Source organism: Lycorma delicatula, chromosome 1 (assembly GCF_047948215.1).
Source record: "Lycorma delicatula isolate Av1 chromosome 1, ASM4794821v1, whole genome shotgun sequence".
Classification (NCBI taxonomy): domain Eukaryota; kingdom Metazoa; phylum Arthropoda; class Insecta; order Hemiptera; family Fulgoridae; genus Lycorma; species Lycorma delicatula.
The window spans coordinates 179535618-179547324 of NC_134455.1; the positions used below are offsets into that span (position 1 = coordinate 179535618).

General features: G+C 33.8%; 1 protein-coding gene across 1 annotated transcript in view; it reads right to left on the bottom strand.

Annotated features, from left to right (window-relative positions):
- The window catches only part of LOC142317721 (uncharacterized), an 83532-nt gene extending 76782 nt beyond the window's left edge, over positions 1 to 6750 (bottom strand). The window contains exon 1 of the mRNA XM_075354268.1: positions 6652 to 6750. Within this exon, the coding sequence (XP_075210383.1) occupies positions 6652 to 6712 (61 nt within the window). The 5' untranslated portion in view covers positions 6713 to 6750. The remainder of the gene's footprint in view (positions 1 to 6651) is intronic.
- Positions 6751 to 11707: the final 4957 nt, after the last annotated feature.

Consider the following 11707-nt stretch of genomic DNA (forward strand, 5'->3'; position numbering starts at 1 on the left):
GGTAGCCGTCCAGTCACCTTGCCACCTTGCTCTTAATAATTGTTTTACATAGTTTATGAAATCAGAAGTAGCAACTCGGGTGGTGAAAGGAGGCTGATTACATGCTTCTTTGGCAGCAGAATCTGCATGTTCATTACCTGGAATCCCTACGTGGCTAGGGACCCAGCAAAAACTTAATTCTGTGTTGCGATTATTCAACTCAGCGATTGCGTTGTAAATTTCAATGACGATAGGATGTTTGGAACAAAAGTTTTTTAAGGCATGGAGAGCACTACACGAGTCACTGCAAATAAGAATTTTTCTATATTTAGGGTTAATGATGTTTAGAGCCTTATTTATAGCATATAATTCAGCGGTAAACACACTCGTAATACCGGGGAGACCAAACATATAAGTTCTCTCGTTGACAACAAAAGCACACCCAACTGTATCGTTTTGTTTCGATCCATCAGTGTATACAACCGCGTCTGGTTTCATCTTGGAGAGAACACACTGAAACATTTGCTGAAAGACAATAGATGGTGTTGGTTGTTTATTGTATGTGGTCAGGTCAAAATTAAAATTTATAAGGTTTATTCTCCACGGAGGATATGAGCAAGGATATATAGGAAAGCATGACGGTTTGTCAACATTTATATGCTGCAGCAGACGCCAGGTACGGATACCTACCGGTGCAGTACGACGTGGATGGTCCTCATACTTTCCTAGATTAGGATTTTTAAAGACTGACTCAAGAACCGGGTGATTTGGCTGTCCTCTGAGACGAGCAAAATAAGATAATAAGAGCTGGTCTCGTCTATCCCAAAGTGATGGTTCACCACAGTCTACAAGTAAGCTTGCGACAGGACTTGATCTAAACGCGCCTGTGGCAAGCCGAAGGAAAGCATGATGTACACTATCCAGCATTTTAAGCACGGTTTGACGAGCAGAAGAGTAGGCGACACAACCATAATCTAAACGGGAGCGAACAAAGGAATAGTAAAAACGTATCATACATGATCTATCGGCTCCCCAGTTGGTGTTAGTAAGGACTCACATCATATCTAGAATTTTGGAACATTTTGTTTTCAATTCTTTTAAATGTTTGACCCCAAGTAAGACGGCTATCAAAAATTAAACCTAAAAACTTAACGTAATTAGAGATAGTAATAGTCTCACCGTTCAAAAAAATTTGCGGAATAGAAGGGTTTCGTAGCCGAGAAAAAACTACACATTTTGTTTTTTCGGATGAAAATGTGAAACCAGTAATCCTGGACCAAGCTTCAAGGTGATATATAGTGTTCTGCAGTAGTCTCTCTGCTGTAGGTGCCGAACGGCTTGCAATGTAGATAGCAAAGTCGTCAGCAAATAGAGAGCATGAGACAGGAGCCTGAACACATTTGGTAATATCATTTATGACTACAGAAAATAAGGTGGCACTTAATACACTACCTTGGGGCACTCCATTCTCCAAGATGACACTATCTGAGAGCGAATCATCCACACGAACACGAGCCGTTCGGTGATTTAAGAATCCCCGGATAAAAGCAAGCATATTGCCCTTGATTCCCCATTTTTGGAGAGTGTTAAGAATACCACGTCGCCAGGCTGTGTCATACGCCTTTTTTATATCAAAGAAGATAGCGACGAGGTGTTGCCGATTGAGGAAAGCGTTTTGTATGGCTGTTTCTAGTGACACTAAATGGTCAATGGAAGATCGTCCTTGTCGAAAACCACACTGTTCTGAAGATAGAAAGCCATGTTTCTCCAAGTACCATGTAAGTCTGCGGTTTATCATTCTCTCCATTATTTTACACAAAACGCTTGTTAATGAAATAGGGCGGTAGCTTGAGGGGTTCGTCTGGTCTTTACCAGGTTTTAGTACTGGTATAATAAATGCTTCTGACCAGCCGGGTGGGAAGACTTGTTCGGAGAATAAACCGTTGAAAATATTCAAAAGTTGTTGTAGTGCCGAATTAGGAAGGTGTGAAAGCATGGAAAGGCGAATGTTGTCCGGTCCAGGGGAAGTGTCCCGTGAATTTTTAAGTGCATGTAACAATTCTTTAAATACGAATGGAGTGTTTAATTCACCAACCGAATCACCAATGTTTAACGACAACACCTCCATTTGTATCTTGTACCGTTGAAAATCGTTATTATATGATGAGGTGAGAGACACCGAGCGGAAAGATTTTGCTAGACTATTTGCCACTTCCGAGGATGATGAAAGGAGTTCTCCTTCATCAATAAGACCAAGAATAGATTGTTTCGGTGATCCGAAGATTGCACGAATTTTCTTCCATACAGTAGACGTGGAAGTAGTGCGTGAGATAGTGCTCACGTATTTCGTCCATGAATTCCTCTTAGCGTCCAAGAATACTCGACGGCACACCGCTCTAGCCCTGCGGTATAAATTTAGATGTTCTGTTGTGGGCCTACGATTAAATTTACGTAGTGCCTGCCGTCGATTCCTAATAGCATTTTTGCATTCATCGTTCCACCATGGAACGAAAGGACGTCTAGGATTACCCGATGTTTGTGGGATATATCTGTTGGCATTCTTAAGTATCATGGACGTAAAAGAAGAATATTGGTCGAGGATGTTCGCTCCATCGTCATACTGAGATTGGAATGCTTTACAGTATCCGTTCCAATCTGCCTTTTCAACAATCCATCTCCGTGGCATTCTTTTAATCTCGCAGTCTACACCGAAACTAATAATAATTGGTCTATGATCACTGCCGTGATAGTCATCACAAATCGACCAATTAATATGAGGGAGTACATTCGGTGAGCATATGGAAAGATCAAGGTTAGATACAGCACCAGTTGATAAGGACATAAATGTGTGTGATCCATTATTCAGTAGGCAAAGGTCAAAATCTTGTCTCAATCTGTTTATCATATTTCCTCGAGTGGAGCAGAAGGTTGAGCCCCAGGAAATATGATGGGCATTGAAGTCTCCTACTATTAACGATGGAGATGGTATTTGTGTAAGGAGATTTGAGACATCTAAAGCACTGAACACAGTGTTCGGTGAGAGATACAGATTGCAGATATGCAATTTGAAGGGAATAGTGACCTTTACTCCAATAGCAGGAATGACAGTGGTTAGTTGAATTCTTGTAGCTGACACCCCATTCTTCATGAAAATCGCTACTCCACCACTCTCCCTACTGTCTACTAGGCAGTCGTATCTCTCGCAGAAGTATCCTCTAAGTGTAATTCGGTCATGTTGTAGAAGGTGAGTTTCCTGGAAACACATGATTAGTGGATCATGTGTGTGCGCCAGTACTCTAATATCTTCAATGCGGGACCGAATACCTCTAACATTCCACTGAATAATGTTCATAAGTGTAAAAAACAAATAAAAAAATAAATTTCGGAAACTATATAAAAATTAGTTGTACGTGATTCGGTTTTTCTTTTTTGAATTTTTTATTTTAAAGAACTCCGATGCCCTAGGGTCGGGTGGTTCTTCAACCATATCCTCCAGTATATGAGGTGATGGTGGAGGAGATTTATTTGAATGGGATGCTGTAGTTGACATCCCAGAAGAGATAGTTACGTGGGTTCCCTTTATGGGGAGCTTATTAGGTGGCTTACTGCCAGCTGTGATAGTCGCTATTCGTGGCGGTACGATTTTGGGAATAGGAACTTTCATATGTATCATACTGTTTGATTCACTAGCTGCGACGGAGGACTTTTTATTCATTTTTGTCAGCTCTGAGATAGTGGCTGTAAGTGAAGCTACTTGATCAGATAGCATCTGAACAAGTTTTTTAAGCTCATTGCAGGATCCGCACTGCTGATTATTAGCATTTGTAGGAATTTGTTTAGTTGTAGCGGTGGCAAAAGATACGTCTGGTTTAACCAGATTCCGTGAGTTGTTTATCTTTTAATATTCTCTACGTGCAGCCGGAAAAGATAGTTTTTGCTCCGTACAGATTTTGAGAATTGCCTTTTCTTCTTTAAAAGTTGGGCAATCTCGGGAGCGGGCTGTATGTGGACCACTGCAGTTTGCACATTTTTCACTTTCTTCGCAGTTAGTGTCGTTGTGACCTTCTTTACCACATAGAGCACAGATCTCAGTTTTCGTGCAAGATGTTGTAGTATGACCAAAACCTTGGCATCTGAAACATCGCCGTGGGTTGGGTATGAATGGTCGTACCCGAACCGAGAGGTAACCCACTTTAATCTTTTCTGGTGGAACAGGGAGACTGAATGTTAATATAAGAGACGGTGTCGGTTCTTCTGTTCCATTCTGCCGTTTCATTATACGTTTCACTTCAACAACATCTTGGTGGCAAAGCTCGTCAACTATTTCAGAGATATCTATATCTAGAAGGTCTCTACAAAAAATTACACCCCGGCTCGTATTTAGCGTTTTGTGGCATTCTGCGCTTATATTTATGCCACCCATATTACGGAGACGTAAGATAGATCGACTCTGTTCATCGTTGAATGTTTCAACCAGAATCGATCCGTCACGTAATTTCCTGATATTCTTAGGGGAGCCACTTGCACCTGTTAGGGTTTTATTTATAAGGAAGGGTGAAACCTTTTGGAGGGAGCCACCTTCCTGACTATTTCGGAGAACAATGAATCGAATATTTTTAGTGTTCATGTTTAAAGATTTGTAGTTCTCTTCCATAGGACTTTTATCCTCGTCAGATACAGCTGACCGAGGTCTCTTCGCAAGACATAATTTGGTGGTTTTTTCAGATGGACCACCAACCATCATTGTGTTTATTGTTGGAACTGAAATTTTGGTCCCACGAGTACCGGCGAAAAATGGACCACTCCAGCAGAGCGCACGCGTACTGGAGCTAGAGCTAAGTACAACTGGGTTCGCCCTGGTGCCCAGAGGACATCGTTCAAGACTCACTACGTAGAGCCATTCACCCATCGGCACGATTTGTTCCCACCTTGGGTTACGGTTGCGTTTCGTAAGATGTCGCAACACCACTGAGTGTAAATGTAAGAAATATCAGTGTAGGTTGTTGTTGTGTAATTGTGTATGTGTGTATGTTGTAATTTATGTAGTGTTCTTGGTGTAGTATATGTGTAAAATGTAAAGTGTTCCGCAGCTCATTGTATAGTGGGAAGAAAAGCTGCGGAGGCTAGGCCCGTGGGGACGCCCACGGGCGTCCCCACGGGCCGTAATGATTAATTGTGATTAATTAATGTGTAATGATTAATTAATGAGTAATGATTACTCATTTTTAATCATTACAATTTTTTATCTTGCTGTCCAACAAATGAGTTATGCTTATATTTGTGTATAAATATATGCTTATTTTAGAGACATCATATAACTTAACATTATTCATTAAATTTAGTAAATCATTTTTTGTTTGTATTTTTGCTTTATATTGCTTTTTTGTAAAGATTACAGATCTGACAGAATTTTCCTATCACTTTTGTTTAAAGCAAATGAAACATTAAAAATTTATTGGACACTAAATAGTCTGCAATAAATCATATACTAAGTATATAATAATCATATACTTTTATTAAAACTTCTTAGTTTATGCTCTTCTTTAGTGCCTTAATGACATCCCAAACTGATGTCCAGTAGTAATTTCATAGGGTATTAGCCCTCCATTTACCTTTGTAGTGATTTTTCATCACAGAAAAATCCCAGTTGAAATATTCCTTGGGTTCATTTCTTATGTCTCCAAGGTTGGTTCAAAAATCCAGATCTGAGTGTAACAAATTAATTTATACCAAAAGAATTAGTGTTTTTAACATACAAAACTAATATCTGATAAAATTTTTTCATCATTGTTAATTTTTAGAAATGTTCAACATTTAAACTTTGAACATTTTTTATATAATAGCGTATGTTTTGAATAATGAATATGATTCAAAATAATGTCATGATTACTTTAAAGTAGTACACCTGTGTGCACATACATTGAGATTATCAGCAGAGTATGACTTCTGGCAAAAGGGAGTGTATCATAGAATACACTGTGTTCAAGTGCGGTTGGTTCTTACAGCATTGAGAAGCACACCTAAGAGAATTCGAGATGCTTACTCCAGAAAACATCATCGGTACCGTGCTGCAGAATGAACAGATGTGACAACGGTGTCAAAGATGCTGGTCAAGATTTTCTACATAAAGATGGCAGAGAAAATGCAGGGGTGAATTCTCCCTGATTTTCCCTTGAAGCTGTGTTCATATTTAAAGCAGGTCTAGCCCCAAGAATAAATAATAAAAGAAAAGAAAGTGTACTAAAAAAGCACACATGAAAAAATTAAAAGGAGAGCAAGAGTATACAGATGAAAAGAAAGTGTATTAAAAAAAACTGAAAAAAATCATGAAAAAATCATGAAGTGTACTGAAAAATTAGTACAAAGGTGAATGGAGAGCTAATACTCTACGAAATTACTACTGGACATCAGTTTGGGATGTACCTGAGGCTAACTAAAGAAGAGCATAGAGTAAGAAGTTTTAATATAAGTATACAAACTATTTACTGTACAATAAATGTTTAATGTTTAATTTGCTTTAAACAAAGGGTTTTAGAAAAATTCTGACAGATCTGTAATCTGTACAAATACACTAAAAAAAAGAAAGTGTACTAAAACGCACTCATATGAAAAAAAGAGTAAGATTTATATATATATATTTTTTTTTTGTAAAAATATATATTACTTACTTACCTTCTCCATTTGCTCCATAATTCAAAACAAAAATTGGAATGAGAACTCCTACAATGATCATGGTTGTTTTTTTAAAAAAAATTAAAGTGGTGAATACTGGTTGTTATAAACTGTGTTATATATTTAAGCATTTTATAAATTTAACATTCTAAGGAAAACCACAAAAAATACCTCATCAAACGTCATTTTTTTTTTAATCACGTTATCTTTTCCTCAGTAGAAAGGAAACCCATATTTTATAATTAGTATCAAAATAATTAGGTATTTATAGTATTCTATTATTAGTTTTAAGAACTGATAAGAAATCAAAAAGGAATACTCTTATTATAAAATAATAAATTTGTAATTTATAATTAGCTATACTTTAAAATAATAGATTAAAAGAATTTTCAAAATAATTCTATTTGAAATTCATAACAAGTACAACTTATAATATTTACTTCTGACATATTTCATTTATTTCCAGTATATATTAATATAAATAAAAAATTTATAATATCTTATATACCAAGGCTACCCTGACTGCGGCAAGTCCCAGGCACCATCTCCACTTTTTTCTACTTCCAGCTAAACTTCTCAATTGTTAATAGCTCCCAATTCCTTTTAGACAATCTTTAATTTTTACTTTCTCTCATCTCTCTCCTTTGCTCCTACTAATAATACTTAAAACACTATTCTATCAGCTCTTCTCTTTTCATGATGACCAACCAGTTAGTTAGCTTTCTTATTTTGAATTTTTCTGGTTAAACATTTACTCCTGTTCATTCTCTCATTTCTTCTTCATTTTTCAATTCATGTATCTAAATAATTTTCTTCAATCTCCTCCATGCCAGAATTTCATATGCCTCCAGTCACTTGAAATTTTTTCTCATTTCTTAGTGCCGACATTTAATATCTATATCAAACTACATTCCAAAAATAACACTTTTTCAAATCAAATTCTAATCTCATTGACTATTTCTTTCTATTAATAATTCCTTAGCCACTACATTTATGGTTATTTCATTTTCAATTTTCTTTCCCATTGTAAGTAAGCATAAAATTATACCTGCACTACTTTATTTGTTTAATTCTTCATTGCTCTTAATAAACAGTCATTGACTTCTTGTCTCCTATCCTCATTATTTATTTGATTTATTAACATTTATCTTCATATCAAATTCTATCATAATATATTATTCTAATTTTGAAATCATCTGTTAAAAACCTGTACTTTATCTCCCAAAAACGCAGTATGTTATCTGCAGATCTTAAATTTTCATCCACTTTTTATAATTACATCAAATCTTTTAATATACATTAAAGAAGGATACTAAGACCCTTACCTTACTTTTAGTACTCTTCCTAAATCAAACAATCAATTTGTACATACATTATTTTCATAGCTATTTACAAATTCAAAGTTCTTAATTTATCTACATTTTGAATTTACTCTCTGGATCTTTAATATTTTAATTTAGTTTATTCCATTTGAAATAATCAATCCTTTTTCAAATGTATAAACTCTGCATTTATTCTTTTTTATGTAAACCTCTTTTTATATACATCTGAACATTAGTTTTTATTATACTGTAATGGCTGAAGTATATGAAATGGGTGCAGTGTAACCATTCGCTTCATAGTCTTGTTTAGCAATCCCAAAAAAAAGTTTAAATTGTGAAATTTAATTAATACATAACTTGTGAATGATATGTGTGTAATCATATTTAGAGTTCTCTTTGGCAGCTTATCAAAGACGCGCAAATAGAATTAGTACTTTACTCAGAATTATTTTAAAAAATTTATTGACCAAATGAATGAAGTTCTTGACAGCATTAAGCATCAAGTTATTTGTATCCTTGATTATTTTTTTGGTGGGTCATCAGTCATTTGAGATTATTCTCATTCCTTTATGTACTGTGCTAATATTTTAACTCAACATATCTACCACATCCTACAACTACATTTATCTGTTCTGTTCTAATATTTTAACTTCAACATATTTCTACCACATCCTAGATCTACATTTCTGTTCTGTTCTGTGCTAATATTTTCCTCAACATATCTCTACCACATCCTACATCCACATTTATCTGTTTTATACATACTAATCTTTGTCTTTATCTACAGATTTTTACTTTCTGCACATTCTTCTAAGATTAAATGTATTAAACTGGATTCTTAATATATGGCAACAAGGCTAGTTCGTCTCTTTACAAGATTCTCCCAAAAATTTCTATCCTCTCCCATTCATCTTAAGATATTTTCATTTCAAACTTTATCAATTAACCCAATTTTCAACATTCTCTTGTAATAAAGTATTTCAAAATCTTGAATTGTTTTTCTTTGCTTTTTCTCATGCCATGTTTCACAACCATACTCAAGTATTTCTAATTCTTAGATCTGAATTTGACACTACCAGATTTTTGTTTTCATAAAAACTTGCAAAAGTCTCCTTTTGATTTCTGCATTTCTACATCTATATATTTTAATTTCATAACCTAAATAATAAATTTCTTCTTTTTCTGGTATAATGTGTTTTGTTACATTATTTTCTTTTATTTTTTGTAATGTTGAATTAATACAATAATTTAGCACAGAAGCTTTTGAAGCTTGTATGTAGGAATTTCGAAACAGAATTTTGTAGAATATGAAAAATGCTATGCCTAACTGGGATTCCCAGATGAAAGACCAAGAAGCTACCACTCTACCAAGATGAACAAATTAAATTTAGTTAATTTCTCAGTATTCTCCTTTTTTTCAGAACATCTTTGTGCAAACAAATCAGAATTAGAAAATCAGACAAAATGATCTGTAATAATATCCATCACAGAGATGAGTTGAAAAGATTCACAGTTTTGATTGGCCGTCCTCTTTATCCAAACTAACCATCTCTCAAAAAAAAAATAACAGGTTACAAAATTAACAGAATAAATTTGGTACTGAATCCTTTTATAATACTGTCATTTTAGTAACTGGGATCCATTTAGTATTAAGGACTAAAAGTAATTATTGATTTTTAGTAATATGACACAGCTTGCAAACTCTATTTTGTCCAATTTTTAAGTTCAATTAGTAATGATTACAACTACTGCATGATTCAAATAATATATAATTTGCACATTTTCAATTTAAAATGTGATGTTCAATTAGTACTGTGTCATCAATTCATGTTTTGTTCTTAACTTTGAATAATTTTAATTTCATTTATTCTATTACTAGTCTAGTCTAGGTTGGTTTAGACCATTAATGTGTATCTAGTACTATCAGAAAATATAAATATTTTTTATATAGTATACATTTTTATGCAATATGAAAATTATTCTTTTAAGTGGTTTTTCAAAATGACACTACTTTTTATTTTGATTTTAAAGGAGTTTAAATTTAAAAAAAACTACAAATAATCCCTTTTCATTTATATCACCTCATTTATTTTTATGGAAAATATCAATTGCCACATAAGTTCATTTACTTTCAAAATATGAATTTTTTTAACAAAAAATATGCAATTTTTTACATTTTAGATAATGTATTAAAAAGTATTTTTAACAGAAAATGGCAAATCCAAATAAATGGTAAATACAAAAAATGTACATAAAATCATTTTGTCACAAATTTATTTATTTTTCAGCATAATCAGAATTAAACTAATATGATCATTCAGTAATTAAAGATACAGATTGCAACCGCTGAAAAACTATTTAATAGAATAAACTGAAACTGCCTGACATTTGAGTTTGCATCTTTGAGAGAAAATATCAGCTGTTCAAAAATAATTTCTATTACTTTAACCTCTTTTGCTTATTTCAAAATACTGGCTCCATTTGAAATGTGTATTGTTGAAGAACAGCGTGCTGTGACATGATTTTTATTTTTTTAAAGGTGTAATATTGGCCAAAATTTACTCATAAATGTTAAAACACTATGATAAAAAGTGCATTAACCATACAAATTTTTATAAGTGGAGTAACAGATCGGAGTAAGTACCACAGAATTTCATCATAGCAGAAAACTGGTGTTAGCGTCAACTAATGCTTGCAAAATTGCATTGATCTTGTTCACAATGACACATGCATAAAAATCTGAGTAACTGCTGAAATTTGTACAGCTAATATTTACATCTAGCTATTTTTTACATCAAAAGCATAATGTGAGTAATTTCTGGTGAAAATTGGAGGTGGAATCCAAATGTCTGATTATGGAATGGAAACAACCAAGTAAACACCAGGAAAAAATTCAAAACCTACGTTTAATTTTTATGATTGTCCTTGTGAATAAGATCATTAATGAAATTTTGCAACGCATCAGTTAAAACTTCTACTGGTCTTCTGCTATGATAAAAATTTGGGATATTAATTTCCAATTTAAACTGTTCAATCCATTAATAAAAATTAAAGTAATGCTAACAGAGTTTTAAGACTATAAAGGCCCAAGTTACTTATGATTATTTAGAAGAACATCATACAATCAACAGTGAGTATTAATGTGACTTGCTAGAAAATAAAGTGAAGCCTCCTATAAGGAGAAACTGTCCTTGTTCTCTCTCAAAAGGCATAATTCTTCTGCATGATAACGCTCACCCTTGTATCGCTAAAAAGACATGGATTCAAATCAAACCGTCTTACACTTACAGTCCCAATCTTGCATAATCAGATTTTATTTTGTTTGCTTTTCTCGTATAGTTTTTATATCACACTAAGTAAAGCAAAAATGAGTAGGTCAAGAATACACCAAGGAAAACAATTCTTTACTGCTGGAATATAGAAGTTCATGGAAAAATGGGAAAGTGCCTAAATGGAGCCAGGATTACATTGAATAGTAGCATTAATTACATTGTCACTGAAAAAGTAATAATTTTTCTAGTCATTTATGTTTCTTGACTATTGAACAATGATCATATATGATGTGCTTGTAGTTTAATTTGTAAATGGTCACTTCTATGAAGTTGAAAATTTGTTGTGTTCATATCCTGCAGTAATGTACTGTAAGGAATGTATATAATGATATATACATTACATTATATATACATGAGATATGAATCTCATGTTGTTATTGTATAGGAGTATGACATATCAGG